General features: G+C 44.5%; 1 protein-coding gene across 5 annotated transcripts; it reads left to right on the top strand.

Moving 5' to 3' along the window:
* Positions 1-516: 516 nt before the first annotated feature.
* Positions 517-18,205, top strand: LOC120383025 (zinc finger protein 239-like). Of its 5 annotated transcripts, XM_039500647.1 has the most exons (5): positions 866-1,153; positions 1,884-1,972; positions 5,171-5,240; positions 12,434-12,536; positions 14,840-18,205. In XM_039500647.1, exon 5 carries the CDS (start codon positions 14,848-14,850, stop codon positions 16,027-16,029), a length of 1,182 nt encoding a protein of 393 aa, XP_039356581.1. In that variant the 5' UTR covers positions 866-1,153; positions 1,884-1,972; positions 5,171-5,240; positions 12,434-12,536; positions 14,840-14,847; the 3' UTR covers positions 16,030-18,205. The 5 variants fall into 5 exon arrangements, with proteins under 5 accessions (XP_039356580.1, XP_039356581.1, XP_039356579.1 ...); XM_039500646.1 differs by lacking the exons at positions 866-1,153; positions 5,171-5,240 and adding an exon at positions 517-702; XM_039500645.1 differs by lacking the exon at positions 5,171-5,240.
* The last annotated feature ends 115 nt before the right edge of the window (positions 18,206-18,320 follow it).

Raw genomic sequence — 18,320 nt, 5'->3', positions numbered from 1 at the left:
GTTTTGTGCCATACTGTTTTGTTGTTGTTTTTGTTTTTAATAATTTACCATCTGTCCCCCAGCTCCTGCTGAAGGTGTGCCTGGCAGTCTGGGTGCCCTTTGCAAGGCGGCTGGTGAGGGAGTGTTCACCTCCCTTCTCCTAGTGGCGCTGTAGTCTGAGTGGGAATCAGGAGCCTGGGGAGATGCCCTGGGGACCAGAGAGCCCATCACCGAGAGAGTCCCCCAATGAGAGACCCCGGAGCTCAGACACAGCCCTGGCGGGCAATGGGGGATGATTCTCTGTGGGACACGTTTCCAGGGTTGGAAAAAGATTCTGTCCAGATCCCTCCTGAGCCACGTGTTTAACCCCAGGGCAGAGCGCAGGAGGGGAGCGGGATTCATTAGCTCCTGCCACCAGAGGGCTCTGGGTGTTGCGGAGGCTGGGGACGGGCAGGCTGCGCGGGCCCTTTAACTCGGGCCGCCAAAGGATCCGGGAGATTTGCAATTTGAGCTTCCTGGGTCAGGTGGCGCAGACGCTGCTGCTGCCGCCGCTTCCATCGCTCCATTGAGAGTCGGGAGCCCGGGCTGAGCCGCTGCTGCTCCGCAGCGGGGTGTGTGCGGGGAGAGACCTGCACTAACCCCCCTCTGTGCTCAGCCGGGGAGACTCTCTCCGGGGGCAGCCCCGGGCTCTGCCGCCACCAGCCCCTGAGCCGGAGCCTGCAGGTGAGGGGCGAGACCCGGGGGAAGGGCTGGGGCCGGGCAGGAAAGTGACTCTGTACCACCGGCCCGTCCTCCCACCAGCTCTGCTCCCGGGGGGCGGGGGGCGGGGGTCTGCGAGTCCCAGAGCTGCTGCGATCCCTGATTTCCCCCTCCCCGGCTCTGCCCCCCCTGAGCGCCTGCTGATCCAGCTCGCAGTGACACAGCTGTGTGGGTTCTTCCACACCCCGGACCAACATATCCAGGCCGAGAAAACCCCCAGGGTAGACACAGCTCTGCCGACAAAGTGGTTCTGTCGGCCCGGCTGTCAAGAGAAGTGATGTTCCTGCACCGGAAGAAATACTCCTGCTACGTCTACCCTAAAGGTCTAAGCGTGCATAAGCTCTGCAGAGTACACATGGCTGCAGGAAAACAGCAACCAGATCTCCTGTCCACAGTGGGGAAGGAGAGTGAAAGGGTGAGAAAAAAGTGTGGAAAGGAGAAGCAAGTGGGGAGAGAAGTTACAGGCTCCCAAACGTGCCCAAGTCTGTTGACTTTAGATTCACTTCTCATTGCAGAACACAAGGAACTGAGGCAGGAAAAGTCAGTTCCTACCTCTGCCTAATCCCTGCTACTGCCCTGGGTGACAATGTCAGGGGGAACCCCAAGGCAGCTGCCAGGGCCGGCTCCAGGCACCAGCATGCCAAGCAGGTACTTGGGGTGTCAATCTGCAAGGGGAGGCAGTCCCTGTGTTTTTGCCCCCAAGCAGCGCGCCGAATTGCCGCCACGGATGGTGGGGACAGTCCGTGTGCCGTTCAGTCGGCATGCGCATTTCCGCCGCGCCAGCAATTCGGTGGCAGCTTCCATGTTCAGCTGTCTGCGGCGGCGCAGCTTCTGTCTTCCGGCTGAAGACAGAAGCTACCACGGAAATGTGTGTGCCGCCCTAACGGCACACTGACGACCTCCGCTGTCCACGGCGGCAATTTGGCACGCTGCTTGGGACAGTGAAAACAGTAGAGCCGGCCCTGGCAGCTGCTTTGATTTTGTTCTTTTCTAGTATTTGGTTCTAGGAGGGTTTAGAAAAATGCCCCTGTGTTTTTGCAGTGTGGCAGAATGCAGAACATCTGTTTGCAGGGAAGGGGAGGGGGATGAACCAGTGTCTAAAGCCCCCTTCTGAAACTTTCCCTCTGCCCTTTTCACCCTGACAGGCTGGAAAATAACATCCAGGTTTCATTCCACGTTTTCCCACTCTCCCTGGGGATAGTGAAGTGAAATGTCTGCAGTGTAACAGGCACAGGTAAGCAATTATCAGGTAGCAGGTGTGGGGGTCCCTACCAGTGTCCCTGATTTCCCTCTCATGCCAGGGACACTTTGTGCCCCTCCATTACACTTAATAAAACCACCATCTTTTTCTCCTCAGGTAGTTAGTGATTAGATACTGTTCTAGTTCATTGATAGATGAAGCCCAGTCCTCTATTGAGCTAACAAACAAGTCCATTTTCTCCAAACATTCAGACATATTAACTCTTTTTTCTCTCCCCGGTAAGTTTACAGTTTACTGACAGTCCCAGTAATTGCAGGCTGTGATTTCCTTTTCGTTTCACTTCCACTGGGTCTCCAGAGTCATTGTCTATTCTACTCTATCCCTGGGTTCCGATCCCATCCCATAACCAATTGTTGTCTTTTTTGCTCTTTACACAACAAAAACAAACTTGTAGAAACCCCAGGTACAGTTGAGTTCCAAATAACCATACTTATTTAACTAGTGCAGATATCCAAAGCCTAACTACATTCTGACAGGTTTTTGGAGCTTTCTAAAACTAGAACATGGTGAGGGCTAACAAACTGTTTATAGGGATGCTACGTTCTCTTTAACATGGAGCTGGAAGATGTGGGAAAGGCCCAGCAGGAAGAGTTAGAAATTACCCACTATGAGGAAACAGCCACACATTCAGGGGTTTATCAAAGACCTACTACCAACCCACAGAACTCTGAAGCCAAGAGTCACTCCAGAAAGTCAAGAGACAGGCATAGATTCATAAGTTCTGAGGCCATAATGGACCATTGTGATCATCTACTTAGACCTTCTGTGTAACGCAGGCCATAGGACTTCCCTGTATTAATTCCTGGTTGAAGTAGAGTGGATCTTTTAGAAAAACATCTGATCTTGATTTTAAAATTTGCAGTAATGGAGAATCCACTGCAACCCTTGGTAAGTTTTTCCCAATGCTTAATTGCCCTCTCTGGTAGAAAGTTTGCACCTAATTTCTAGTCTTAGCCCTGGTCTACACTGGGGGAGGGGATCAATCTAAGTTACGCAACTTCAGCTACGTGAATAACGAAGCTGAAGTCGATGTACTTAGATCGACTTACCGTGGTTTCTTCACTGCAGTGAGTTGACTGCTGCCACTCTCCTGTCGACTCTGCTTACGCTTCTCGTGGTGCTGGAGTAAAGGAGTCGATGGGAGAGTTCTCGGGGATCGATTTATCTTGTCTAGACTAGACATACCCTGAATTTCAGCTTCCAGGCACTGTATCTTGATGTACTTTTGTCTGCTAGATTGAAGTGCCCCATATGAGTACTGGTAGATGGAGATCACCTCACCACTTAATCATTTGTTTGATAAGCTAAATGGATTGAGCTCCTTGGGTCTGTCAATATAAGGCAGGTTTTCCAATCCTTTAATCATTCTTGTGGTTGTTTGAGTCCTTTCCAATTTTTCAGCATCATTCTTGAACTGAGGATACCAGAACAGTACATAGTAGTCAAGTAGCAGTTGCACCAGTAACACACAGCGAGGTAATATAACCTTTCCATTCCTATTCAGGTTTCCCCTGTTTATACGTTAAAAGGGCTAATGTGATCCTTCAGGTGCAGCGTCACCCTGGGAACTCAGGTTCAGTTGATTATCTACCGTGAGCCTCAAATCTTTATCCTGGGGAGCAGTGACTCTGAAAGAGTATCTCATTTTGCAAATACTGCCTGCTTTGTTCCTAGATGTGGGAGTTTATATGTGGCTGTAGGGAAACACATCTTGTTGGAAGACATCTAGTTTGCCAAGTGATCCAAATCTCTGTAAAATGACCAGTCCTCTTTATTATTTACCACTCGTCCAACCTTTGTGTCTTCTGCAAACTTCATCAATAATAATTTTGTTTTCTTCCAAGTCATTGATAAAAATGTTAAATAGCATAGGGCCAGGAACTAGCCACTGTGGGATTCCACTAGAAACACATCCGTCCTCTGGCGATTCCCCATTTACATTTTGAGACTTATCAGTTAACCAGTTTATTTTTTTAACTGTTTATTTATTAATTTCTCACGAGTTCACAAATCCTTGTCTGGTACATATCAGACAGAAAACACGTGTTACAAGTGTTAGCTTTTGTTTAAAGAGACATTATACAGTTAGCCAGTGTTTAATCTATTTAATGTGCCATGTTGATTTTTGTATCATTCTAATTTCTTAATCAAAATGTCATGTGGTATCAAGTTGAATGACTTGCAGAAGTCAAGTATACAACATTAACACGGTTACCTTGATCAATCAAACTTGTAATCATCAACAAAATCCTAAGTTTGACAAGATCTGTTTCCCATAAATCCATGTTGATGGACATTAATTATATTACTCTCCTCTAATTCTGTAGAAATCCATTCCCACATCAGCTGTTCCATTGTTTTTCCTAGGACTGGCCTATAATTACCCAGGTCATCCCATTTACTCTTTTATAATATTGGCACAACATTAGTTTCCTTCCAGTCCTTTGGAACTTCTCCACTGCTCCAAGCTTTTTTTTTTTTTTTTAAATCAAATCAGATGTGCTGATTTTAAAATGTCTAACTTTAATAGCTTTAATAGCTGCTAAAATACTGTCCATTGTTAAAGTGGACAGTATTTTATCATCATCAGATGATATGAATATATCATCAGCTTTTTTCCAAATATGGAAGAAAAATATTTATTGAACACTTCTGCCTTCTCTGTATTATTATTGACTGCTATTTCCATATAGCAATGGACTAATAACATTGATAGGATTGCTTTTCTTCCTTGTAAGCTTTAAAAACTCCTTATTGTCCTTAACTATTCTGATCATAGAGTTCTCCCTATGTACCTTTGCTTCCCTTATTAATTAAATACAATTCTAACATATTAATTGCTATCAGCCGCCCTGTTTCACCATTTGTTGTGTATGTATGTGTATATTTCAGTTTTCAAAAATACTCTCACTTCCCTGCTAAGCCAGGCAGTTCCTTTTTAAACCAGTGTAGCCTTCTTTCTCGATTTTGGGATTGTGGCTTTTTGCCCATCTAGTAAAATATTTCTAATCAGTTTCCCATTGTCATTCACATTTTTCTGTTTAAATTCTTGTTACCAGCTGATATGGCTCATAACCATCTTCAGCTTTGCGAAACTAAAAGCATCAAGGAGAGAAAGAGTTCTATATAACTGGTTTGAACTTTCTTCTGTTTGTAACCACTAATTGTTAGTGCTGGGATGAAGAGGAAATTATCTGTCAAGAAGCTAGAATTCCCTCATGTTGGATGCAACACTTTTTGAGTGAGTAAATTGTCGTGTATAAATTAGAAATTCTCATGACACTTTAGTACTGGTAGCATGAGAACTGCAGCCTGTGTCACTCAGATTAAAGTTCCTCATGATCACATAGCTTTCTTCCCTACATGTTATAGATAGATGCTTGTGGAGCCATTCATCCTGTTCCTTAAATGTGATTTGGTAGTCTGTAGCAGACACCAACTAGTACCTCATCTTGTGCTTTATCTGTTAGTACACTCATCTGTAAGCATTAAAGATCATTTGCACTGAGTTGTTGGTGACTCAGAAACAGATGATGCCATTTGTGACAGTGCCATGCCCCCTCTGCTTCTGCCTACTCAGTCCTTCCTAAATAGATTTTAACCATTGATCTTAACATGTGAATCATCCCACCAGTTTCAGTAACACCATCTAGGCCTGGTCTACACTGGGAGTGGTGGTGTCGATGTAAGATACGCAACTTCAGCTATGGGAATACCATAGCTGAAGTCGGCGTATCTTATTTCGACTTATCTCTTGTCCTCATGGCGCGGGATTGACGGCCACGGTGCCCCTGTCGACTCCACTACCGCCACTCGCCCTGGTGGAGTTCCGGAGTCGACTGGAGCGCGTTCGGGGATCTATATATTGCGTCTAGATGAGATGCGATATATTGATCCCCGATAAATCAATCGCTACCCGCCAATCCGGTGGGTAGTCTGGATGTACCCCTAGATCAAATTTGTGCTCATAAATGAGTAATTTCAGTTTCTCTTGGTTTTTTACCCAGGCCCCTAGCATAGGTATGTAGGCAATTCACAGTGCATCGACACAACTCTCCCTACAACAGTGTACATGGAAAAGTGGCCTCCCTACTGCTGGGATTTACCTTTCTGACTTCTCCATCCCCCTGCTTAATCACGACTCTGTTTCCTCTTTACCTCAGCCAGATTTCTCCCCCAAACTCTCCTTTTCTCTCATGCCCCTATAGTCACCTGCTTTTCCCTTTACAGTTTCCCACCTCTCATAGAATGATAGAATATCAGGGTTGGAAGGGACCTCAGGAGGTCATCTAGTCCAACCCCCTGCTCAAAGCCGGACCAATGCCCAACTAAATCATCCCAGCCAGGGCTTTGTCAAGCCTGATCTTAAAAACCTTTAAGGAAGGGGACTCCACCACCTCCCTAGGTAACCCATTCCAGTGCATCACCACCATCCTAGTGAAAAGTGTTTCCTAATATCCAACCTAAACCTCCCCCACTGCAACTTGAGACCATTACTCCTTGTTCTGTCATCTGGTACCACTGAGAACAGTCTAGATCCATCCTCTTTGGAACTCCCTTTCAGGTAGTTGAAAGCAACTATCAAATACCCCCTCCCCCGATTCTTCTCTTCTGTAAACAAAACAATCTCAGTTCCCTCAGCCTCTCCTCATAAGTCATGTGCTCCAGCCCCCTAATCACTTTTGTTGCCCTCTGCTGGATTCTTTCCAATTTTTCCACATCCTTCTTGTAATGTGGGGCCCAAAACTGGACACACTACTCCAGATGAGGCCTCACCAATGTCGAATAGAGGGGAATGATCACATCCCTTGATCTGCTGGCAATGCCCCTACTTATACAGCCCAAAATGCCGTTAGCCTTCTTGGCAGCAAGGGCACACTGCTGACTCATATCCAGCTTCTGGTCCACTGTAACCCCAGGTTCTTTTCTGCAGAACTGCTTCCTAGCTATTTGGTCTCTAGTCTGTAACAGTGAATGGGATTCTTCCGTCCTAAGTGCAGGACTCTGCACTTGTCCTTGTTGAGAACCTCATCATATTTCTTTTGGCCCAATCCTCTAATTTGTCTAGGTCCCTCTGTATCCTATCCCTACCCTCCAGCGTATCTACCAGTCCTCCCAGTTTAGTGTCATCTGCAAACTTGCTGAGAGTGCAGTCCACACCATCCTCCAGATCATTAATGAAGATATTGAACAAAACCGGCCCCAGGACCGACCCTTGGGGCACTCCACTTGAAACCAGCTGCCAACTAGACATGGAGCCATTGATCACAGCTGACCCCACACTCACAGCTACTGTCCCACATGCCCTGCACTCTCTATTCTCCTGCACCTGCTCAGCCTTCTGCTGGCTGAATCCCCTCAACTTCTTTGTCCCCCACATATCCTCCTGGACCCCCCTTAGAGTCCCTATAGCTCCCCATATTTCCACTTTTCCTCTTGAGTTTCCTGTCCAGAGCTCCAGCCATATTCCTTGAGAAGAGCCTGATATCATTCACATTGGAAACAAGGGCAGTTGGTGGCTATCTTTATTGGGGGCAGCCTCACTTCCACATGCCAAATCTGTAGGGAAATAGTGGCCATCTTGATTAAGGGTCATTTGACTTCAGCTTCTCCCTCCCCCAATAATGGGAAATGGCAGCCAGGTCTCACAAGGGAAAATGTGCGAGTTTTGGACTGAAATCCCAACTAAATATCATGAGACTTGTGATAAAAATCACCAGAATCTGGCATTGCACTTTTACAGCAGAAATTGTGTGTGGTTTTTAACGAAAGCTCTGGGAAATTTCCCAGCTCCCTAGGGAAGTTCTCTGCTTTCTGTGGGGAGGGCTAATTTCCAGCCCTGCCTGTGACTGGTCAGGGCTAGAAGAGCGGATAAGAGGTTCAAGACCTGTGCTGTGCCTGGGTCATAACATCCCTCGGTATGTGGAGGACCCTGAATCTCCGGAAGGGAGGAACCTCAAGTCTCCAAGGAACCATCTGACCTCCTCAAAGGGTCTCCAGGAACGGTTTCCAATCCCTTTGGTTTATACAAGTGATGGAATACACTCCTGTATTCATACCCTGCACCCTACTGAATACTTTTTGTACAAAGTATAACTTTTGAGGTCTCTTTTGAAAGTTCATAATTTGGTGGTCAGTGTTGTCCTGATAAAAGATGTGGCAACATTGTATGTAAAATTAAGATTTTCCTGTAGGATGTTGTTAACACATGTTCCAAACCATAGCAGAAGTTGGCAAACCAGTCTGTCCTAAACAGTGTGCTCTGCTTCATTAGCATTTAATATATGGAGATATGCCTATCTCATAGAGCTGGAAGGGACCTTAAGAACATAAGAACATAAGAAAGGCCGTACCGGGTCAGACCAAAGGTCCATCTAGCCCAGTATCTGTCTACTACCAGTGCCAGTGGCTAATGCAGCCCCTGAGGGAGGGAAACAACCAGGCAATGATCAAATCATCTCTCCTCTCTCCCATCTCATCCCCCTGACAAGAGGAGGCTAGGGGACACCATTCTACCCATTACCTATCCTGGCTATTTATGGACTTAGCACCAATGAATCATCAGTCCCCCCTTAAACATTATTATATTCCTAGCCTTCTCAGCTCTCACAACCTCTCAGGGAGTTCAACAAGTTGACGTGAAGTGAAGAAGAAAGAAGATTTATTTTTTTTATTTTTTTATGCTGCTATGCCTTTTTCATTTGTTGGTGACCCCTAGTTTAAGTAAATAAGTAATAACTTTTCCTTATCCACTTTATCCATCACAATATCACTCATATATTTATATCCCTTCCCTTCTTCTTTCCCCTTCTTCTCTCTCTTTTTAAACTAGAGTCTTCCTCACTTTCCTCCTTCTCTAAACCTAATAATTTTTTTTTATCTTTTTCTTTCTTTTTTTTCTCTTTTCTTTTCTTTTTTTTTTTGAGGAGAGGAGACATCTCACACAGGAGTAGTGTGGGTACCATGGATTATATATATATAATAATATATTATAAGTCTATATTCTCTCTCTTATTCCTTTTCCCCTCCTTCCTAACCCTTTTTTTTTTTTTGACCATCCTGTGACATTTTTTGAGAACTGACATCTTCAGAGAACTATCCACGAGAACTCCTAGATTCTTTCCTGACAAGATCTAGCTTCCATGTTGTTGTATTTGTAGTTGGGGTTATTTTGTTTTACTTATGGTTTATTTTATCCAATTTGCATTTATTTTGTTTATTGTATCCAAATTTTTTTTTTTTGTTTTTTGCTGTCTCATCTTCTTTTTTTGTATCTAGTTTTTCTTCTTAGTCTCTAGTATAGTTTATCTTCCTTGAGTAGTTTAGTACCTGCCACCTCACTTCATTTATTTATTCTCACTGTCCTTTCTGAAGAAATTGAATAAATAGGAAATTGAATAGGATTGGTCCTATACTGATTCTATTACCACCCTCCTACCCCCCTCTCCCTTGTCCTTTATTTACCACTCAATCCATGAAACCTTTCCTTTTTTCATCCACTTTCCAATCCATGAAAAGAGCCTTTGGTTAGGAAGTTGTCAAGGTAATCTGAAAATCTAAGTACTTGAACCTACCTTGTCCCCCTTGTTTCCACCCCCCACTTGGACCCTGTCCTGACTGTCCACACAGAGATTTCCTTTAGATTAGTAGAAGTTGACTATTGCTCAGACTTATGTTTTTATAGATGTTTTTTATTTTTTTTGATTTGTTTATTTTTTTTATATGTTTCTGACGTTTTTATTCACTTTATTTGTTTCTTAATATTTGCCCGGCCGATTTTAGACTTCCTTTTACCCTAGAGCCCTTTATTAGCTAAGTTACGAAGCCAAAAATTAGGAAAGGTTACAAATAATAGTTAATAGTTGAAGTTAAGTTAATAGTTAAAAGTTAGAACTCATGGAGTTCTTTCAGAACTTGTGGGTTCACTTGTTTTGGTTGAGACTTGTTATTATTCTTTTTATCAATTAATTCCAAAACCTCCTCTACTTGAGTCCTCTCCTGTGACAGTTCTGTGAATTTTCCTCAGGTTTGTTCCTCTGATTTTCATTCTCAGGAATCAACTGAGGCAAAGAATCACTCAGTTTCTCGAATCCATCTTTATCATCTTTAAGTTTTAGTTTTTTATCCATTTATCATTTTTCATTTTTATCATTATTCTTTTTATTTTTGTCTGTTATATTTTACTCTGCTTCTAGTGTTTTTTTGTTATTTTTGTTGTTATTGATTTTTTTTTTTTTTCACTTTTTTTTTTGGCTTTTTTTAACTTTCTCTTTTTCTTTTTTCATTATTTTTTTTTGCTTTTGTTTTTTTTTGTCCTTTTTTTTTGTTTTTCTGTCTTTTGCTTCACTTTCACTTTTTAGGAAGTCTTTTTTTTTTTCTTTCTTTTTTAGTTCTTCTTTTTTTTTTCTTTTTTTTACCTTTACATTGAAGTCTTTTCTTTTAATTTTTTTATTATTTGAAGTTTATGGGTATTTAAAAGTCTTTCTATTATGGTGTTTTTTTTTTTTGGATTTCCTTTTAACTTTTTTCTAACACTTTTCCTTATTTTTGGCCAGTTCCCCTTTTTTCTGGGATCCTTTGTTGGAAAAGTTTATTTTGGTCATCCAGGATTGTATCACTTCAGTCCTTTTTGTTTTGAATGCCATTGTTTTATGGTCCCTATTATTCCGCTCACTATCTCCTCCCCTCCTCTTTCCTCTCTCTCTCCTCAGCCCTAAGATTCCCTGCTAGCCTTGCATCTCTTAGCTGAATTTCATCCATCTTTAAGTTTTCAGTTAATTTTGAAATTTTATCTTTTTTTATCTCTCTGTTTTTGTCCTTCTGTCACTATTATTAAGTTCTTTCTTAATTTATTCTCATCATAATTATTATAGGTTCTAATTTCTCTTATTTAGATCCTCCTTATATCTTTCCTACTCCTGTCCCTTTTATTAATTTCACTAGATGGAATTTATATGTTCTAATTTTATTTTTACTAGAGCATGAGATTTCTAGATTTTACTTCATTTGAATCTACACTGGATTTTTAATGATTTTGTTCTCCTTCCCTTTAATTCCTGTTCTGTCCCTGCCACCCATTGTACCCTGCATGATTGTGTCTTGGAATTATTGTGTCACATGTGTATGATTGTGTCCCTATTATTATCACTCCTCCCTCCAATTTCAAATTTCTGTTTATCACATTATATATTTATCCTCCTTTATCAAATTCTGTAGACTTTATTTTTAAAAATTTTTCCTGCTTTGCTTTATTCTTTTTTTCACTTTAAAACTTGTCTTTTCTTATTAGCCTGCCTTTTTCTGATCATCCTTCTTTTATTTTTCAGTCCTCATTTCATCCCGATCTCCCTCTCCTTCTCTAATCTGCTCTGCCTCTGACTAGAACCTGTACTGTCCCTGTCATCATCTCCTCTTCTCTCCAGCGCCTACAAACTTTTTAATGTTTAGCTGCAGCAGTAGGCTTTCCCTGGTTTAGGTGGAAAACATCTCTCCTGTATTTTTAATTCCCATCCCAGAAGTTTCCTGCTTCCCAATTGGTTTAGCCCCCATCCATCTCTCCTGCCTAGGCTCCTCCAGAAGTTTCATCTCCTCAGTTCCTGCATGCCCTCCTCCTCTCTGGGAGCCTACCCCATGACCTTGAAAGGTCATTGAGTCCAGTCCCCTGCTTCACAGCAGGACCAAGTACTGTCCTTGACAAGAATTCCCACCCCCATCCCTAAATGGCCCCCTCAAGGATTGAACTCACAACCCTGGGTTTAGCAGGCCAAGTCTCAAACCACTGGGCTATCCCTCCCCCTTATTTAAGTAGTAACTAGAGTCATCAAGCAGGAAGGGAGATAAAGGGAGTGCAAACAGGTGAGGTAAAAAGCAGCAGAGAAAATCCTTCCACACAGACTTTGTCTCCTTGTTAGATGTGAGAAAGTATCTTCTCTTTATTTTTCTTGTAGTCATTTCTCACTTTTATGCCTCAAGTATTCACTTTATTTAAAATAATAAGCAGTCATATTATTCCTTTAAGGAATAAAGGACTTATTTTATTTGTGTTGTCCTGGAGAGGGCTGGATAGTACAGAACATACATTTCATGGGGAAATCTAAGACTGGGTGTGTGTGAGGGTCATACTGAAGTATAACCAAGGCTGGTGAGAGTCAGAGTGTAACCCAAGTGTGCCTGGAAGGCTGCAGTTACACACACTCACTCACTCACACTCACTCTCTCTCTGAGTGTGGTTTGCATGCTGGTAGGCTGTTTGTGTATGGCCCTGGTGGGCGCCACTTCAGCAATGCATTGTAAGGCACCCAAGGTTATAAAGCTGCTCATTAGTCTGGATTGGACCCTTGCTATGTCACACCCACCCAGCTAGCACATCTGGAAGCAACCGTGTCTTAGAATAAGTAAAATCTTGGTCTCATGTGTTTTCTTTGCCTGGAGCAGGATTTCCCATTCCCAAACTTGTTGTGATCTCCCAGGGAGGAGACATGGGTCCAAGATCTCCAGGACTCTGAGGAGAGGGAGATCCAGAGAAACTGCCACACAGGTGAGGAATTGGTTAAACAGACGCAGAAGCCGTCTGCCATTGATGTGGTATATCTTGACTGTAGTAAGACTTTTGATACGGTCTCACACAACCTTCTCATAAAGAAACTGGGGAAATACAACCTAGATGGAGCTACTATAAGGTGGGTGCGTAACTGATTGGAAAGCCATTCAGAGAGTAGCTATCAGTGGTTCTCACCCAAGCTGGAAGGGCATGTTGAGTGGGGTTCCGCAGGGATCAGCTCTGTGTCTGGTTCCATGCAGTATCTTCATCAATGGTTTAGATAATGGCATAGAGAGTACTCATAAAGTTTGTAGACAGTTCCAAACTGAGAGGAGTTGCAAGTGCTTTGGAGGATAGGATTACAATTCAAAGTGATCTGGACAAACAGGAGAATTGGTCTGAAGTAAATAGAATGAAATTCAGTAAGGACAAATGCAAAGTGCTCCATTTAGGAAGGAACAATCAGTCTCACATGTACAAAATGGGAAATGACTAGCAAGGAAGGAGTACTGTGGAAAGGGATCTGGGGGTCATAGTGGATCACAAGCTAAATGAGTCAACAGTATAATATTGCTGCAAAGAAAACCAAAACAAGCACATCATTCTGCGATGTATTAGCAGGAATGTTGTAAGCAAGACATGGGAAGTAATTCTTCTTCCCTACTCTGCGCTGATTAGGCTCAACTGGAGTATTGTGCTCAGCTCTGTGCAGCACATTTCAGAAAAGATGTGGACAAATTGAAGAATGCCCAGAGAAAAGCCACAAAAATTATTAAAGTTCTAGAAAACATGACCTATGAGGAAAGATTGAGGGAATAAAAATAGGTTTGCTTGGTCTGGAGAAGAGATGACTGAGTAAATAAAGGTTGATACTAGGAGGAGGGAGAAAAATTGTTCTCTCTAACCTCTGAGGCTAGGACAAGAAGCAATGGGCTTAAATTGCAGCAAGGGAGGTTTAGGTTGGACATTAGGAAAAAACTTCTTAACTTTCAGGGTAGTTAACCACTGGAATAAATTGCCTAGGGAAGTTGTGCACTCTCCATCATTGTCTAACTGTCTCTTAAAAATCTCCAGACATCTGTCAGGGATGGTCTAGATCAGAGGTTCTCAAACTGTGGTCCATGGACCACCAGTGGTCCGCGAGCTCCATTCAGGTGGTCTGCGGATAGTTCCCTGTAAGGTGTGTACCTGGGCAGCCACACACAAGAGAATGAAGGGCCACCCATCTAATTAGTGTAGCCGTGCAGGTGTGGCTCCACTAAATAAGTACCTGGACCCTGGAGAAGATGCACATTTAAGGTGAGGTGGTGGCCTTGGGGGGAATAGAGGGTAGGTGGGAGGAGGCAGTGGGGTGAGAAGAGGGGGTGGGGCGAATTTGGATCATGCAGGGCTGCAGCGGCCAGAGAAAGAGGTGACTTTCCCCAGCTCCAGGGCTGCGGCTGCCAGGGAGAGGTGGCTCTCTTATGTCTAAACAGCTGAGATTCTCACAAAGCCCCCGGAAATGTGTTGGGAAGGATTTAGAATCCTGAGTTTTCAGGTATCCCAACAGATATTTTAATTTGTTCCCCCCTTTCCTGTTCCACTTTCTGAGATTCCCATTTGTAACAGGGGCTCGGGTGGTTGGGCAGCCTAGTAGTTAGATTGCCAGGCTCTCAGTCCCCTACTGGGCTGGGTACTTTGTCTTTAAGGTCAGGGGAGGGGTAAGGGACACCCAGGCCCTCCCTCTCCACAGGGTCCCAGCCCATGGCCCTGTGTATATCAACCCCTGAACAGGGTGGGGTTGGCATCCCTCCCGGCAGGGAGTTAGAACACTGCCCTGGGCTTCTTCCTACAAATCCATTCAGTTTGGGACATGGCCCCTCCAGTACAATCTGCTGGTGGCTTGCTGCCCATACGGTTCCCTCTTGGGTCTAGGGACATGCCTTGGTGTGGTCCCAGGTCCCTTCAGGCAAGGTGAGGACGAGCCCCACAATATCTCTGGGGTCCGCTTAGTCTGTTACCTCTGGTGCTGGGGGTTCATTCACTGTCTCCCCTTGGTTGGGGAGCCAGTGCTGGCTTCCAGGTGTCTGCCCTGGCTGGCAGGTCACTGCTCCATCCCTTCAGCCTTGAGCAAAACCAGGGTCCCTTCTTTTATCCTCCCTCCAGTCCTGGCATTGTTTGCAGGTATAGGGGTGGGACTACCTTAACCCAAACACTTTCTTTAACCCTTGCTGAGCCAGCTGGCAGTTTCTCTGCTTCATTGCGCTCTTCTTCCAGCGCAGGGACTGACTCCTGTCTGGATTCTCTCTCTGTCATGTCAGGTGATGGGATGGTGAGTGAGAACAAGGAGGAGCATCCTCATCAGGGAGGTCCTGAGCAAATGGAAGCACAGAGAACACTATCGGGAAGATCTGAAGGGGATGTTTCCTGGAGTTCTGAGCAGGGCAAAGCCTGCGAAAATCAGCACAGGCCAGAGGTGCAGCAGGGAACCTCCTCAGGAGAGAGACAACAGGGTAAATCCAGTGACCAAGGGGTTAGTTTGAAGGACCTTCCTGAAGACATGATCCAGCCAGGAATCTGCACTAAAGGGAAACCATATGAATGTGCTGAGTGCAGAAAAATCTTCAGTAATGACTCATCCCTGATTGTTCATCGGCGAGTCCACACAGGAGAGAGACCCTATAACTGCTCGGAGTGTGGGAAATCCTTCACTCGGAGCTCCACCCTTGTTGTGCATCAGAGAGTGCACACAGAAGAGAAACCCTATAAATGCCCCGACTGCGGGAAAAGCTTCAAGCGGAGCTCAACCCTTATTTCACACCAAAAAATCCACACAGGAGAGAGACCTTATAACTGCCTGGAATGTGGGAAAGGCTTCAGTGAACGCTCAAACCTAAACAAACATCAGCGAATCCACACGGGAGAGAAACCCTATAACTGCCTTGAGTGCGGGAAAAGTTTCACTTGGAGTTCACACCTCATTAAACATCAGAGAATGCACACTGGAAAGATGCCATATAATTGTCCTGACTGTGGGAAAGGCTTCAGTGACAGCTCAGCTGTTATTAGACATCAGAGGATCCATACTGGAGAGAGGCCCTATAAATGCCTTGAGTGTGGGAAGAGCTTCAAGCAGAGCTCAAACCTTATGAATCATCAGATAATCCACACAGGAGAAAAACCCTATTACTGCCCTGAGTGTGGGAAGGGGTTCAGTCGGAAGGCTCACGTCATTTCACACCGGAAAATACACAGGCCAGAGAGATCATTTAACTGCCTTGAGTGTGGGGAAAACTTCTCTAGCAGCTCTGACCTCATTAAACATCAGAAAACCCACACTGGAAAGACACCCTATAAATGTTCTGTCTGTCAGAAAAGCTTCAAGCAGAAATCAGAACTTATTTCACATCAGAGAGCCCACACAAAGAGAAACTATAAATGTTCTGTCTGTGGGAAAAGCTACAAGGTGAAGGTCTCTCTAATGTCCCACCAGAAACTCCACACAGGCTAGCAGTTTGCAGGAGCTCTCACTATGGGACAATGGGTCTGTGCCCTCGTGAAGCAAAGAGTGAATGTCCTTCATAGGTGGAGGGTCTGTGTAGAAGCAGCAAGTGGATGAAAGGTTCCAGTTTCAGTGGGGGATAGTTGGCAGCGGCAGAAGAGGAGGAAGCACTGGGGAGCTGGGTGATTTCAGGGTCTGAGGGGAGCAGGCGATGGGATTAGTGGAGGACATTTCTGTGGGATTTACCTGCACTTTCCAATTTAGAAGGGAGGTAAAAATGCCCCATTGCAGTTTGTGCCTGAGTTGTCTCTGCAGCTCCTAGGGCATCTCGGGGCAGGGACAGGGGAATGTTATTCAGGGAAGCAGCAAGGGGCCCTTTGGGGCTGTAGTTACAAAGCAGGAAGAGCTGCCAATCTGAACTAACAGGATGTCGGAGCACTGCTCAGTGTATTGGAATCTATGCAGTCATGAGTGATGGGGGCTGCTGGATACTGGGGAATTCATGGTGGAGATTCCCCAGAGAGGTGGGAACTCTGGGGGATGCCCTTTTAGGAGTGTGGTCTAGTGGTTAGAGGGGAGAGTGGGGGAAATGAGTTAGGACTCCTGGGTGTGAGTTAGTGCCAGTCACTTCCCGTCCTTTCTCTGTGTCCATTTCTCCCATTTCTACTGTGGAGATAATAGTTGTCCAACTCCATGGAGAGTTGTAAGGGGCCGGTAATTACTGTGTGTTCTGTAGCTCAGGAGACTGCAAGTACTTGGGAGGGAAAACATCATTATTTTTATTATTGTTATTACTGTGTTTTGTAGAATCACAGAAATGCAGGGTTGGATCATAGGTGCTGGAACTGGGGGTGCTGCCAAACACCCTGGCTTGAAGTGGTTTCTGTTATATAAAAGGTTTATAGTTTTAGTTCAGTGGCTCGCAGCACCGCCTCTATAAAAATTGTTCCAGCACCCCTGGGTTGGAAGGAACCTCGAGAGGCCATCAAGTCCAATTCCCTGCACTGAGGCAGGACCAAGTAAACCTAGACCACCCTTGTCAGGTGTTTGTCTAACCTCTTCTTAAAAACCTCCAATGATGGGGATTCCACGGCCTCCCCTGGAGGTCTATTCCAGAGCTTATCTACCCGAATAGTTAGAAAGCAAATGATTTTTTCTTTCCTAAGCGTACCATTTTGCACTTGTCTTTACTGACTTGATTTCAGACCAATTCTCCAATTTGTCAAGGTCGTTTTGAATTCTGATCCTGTCCTCGAAAGTGCTAGAAATTCCTCCCATCTTGGAGTCATCAGCAAATGTTGTAAGCCTATTCTCCACTCTATTATCCTAGTGATTAATGATCGTATTGAATAGTACCAGATTCATGATTGACCCCAGAGGAGCCCCATTATCTATGTCCCTGTAGTTTAAAAATGAACCATTGCTAACTACTCTTTGAGTATGAACTTTCCAGCAGTTTTGTACTCACCTTATAGTAATTTGATCTAGACCACATTTCTCTAGTTTTTCTGAGATTGTCATAGGGGACTGTTAAAAGCCTTACTAAAATCAAGATCTATCTGCTGCGTTCCCCATGGCCACTACACCAGTAACCCTGTCAAAGAAGGAAATTAGATTGGTTTGGCGTGCTTCATTCTTGACAAAGCCATGTTGGTTACTTCTTATAATCCTATTACCCTGCAGGTACTTACAAACTGATTAACAATTTGTTCCAGTATCTTTCCAGGTGTTGAAGTGAGGGTGACCAGTCTATAGTTCTCCAGGTCTCTTTGTTTCCCTTTTTAAAGACAGCTACAGTGTTTTCCCTACTCCAGTGCTCTGGGACCTCTCCCGTCCTCTGAGTTCTCATAGATAATCGCTAATGATTCAGAGACTGGTTCAACTAGTTACTTAAGTACCTTAGTCTAGAGTCAATTTTTGTCAGGCCATGCCGATTTCAGTACATCTTACCTCTGTATCTGTTCTTTAACCTGTTATTTCTCTGTTCTGGCTTGAATTCCTTCCCCCTTCCTGTTCATATTAATTATGTTAAGTATCTGGTCAGACTAGTGAATACTGATGCAAAGTAGGCATTAAACACCTCAGCCTTTTTGTCAGGGCCGGTGCAAGGATGTTTTGCGCCCTAGGCGAAATTTTCACCTTGCCCTCCTCCCCGCCCTGAGGCGCTTCCCCTCCTGCGGCAGCTCCCCACCCTCTGCCCTGAAGCCCCCCCCCCAGCTCACCCCTGCTCCGCGCACGAGCACCTCGAGCACGCTGTGGCTGCTTCACTTCTCCTGCCTCCCAGGCTTGCGGCGCCTAAG

This window comes from Mauremys reevesii, linkage group 15 (genome assembly GCF_016161935.1).
Source record: "Mauremys reevesii isolate NIE-2019 linkage group 15, ASM1616193v1, whole genome shotgun sequence".
NCBI lineage: Eukaryota > Metazoa > Chordata > Testudines > Geoemydidae > Mauremys > Mauremys reevesii.
Note: the sequence above shows the minus strand (reverse complement) of the source record. Positions and strands in the feature narration are given on the sequence as shown.

What these genes read in the sequence shown, in the direction of transcription:
- LOC120383025 (XM_039500646.1), top strand. Translation starts at nt 14,848, where the DNA reads ATGGTGAGTGAGAACAAGGAGGAGCATCCTCATCAGGGAGGTCCTGAG.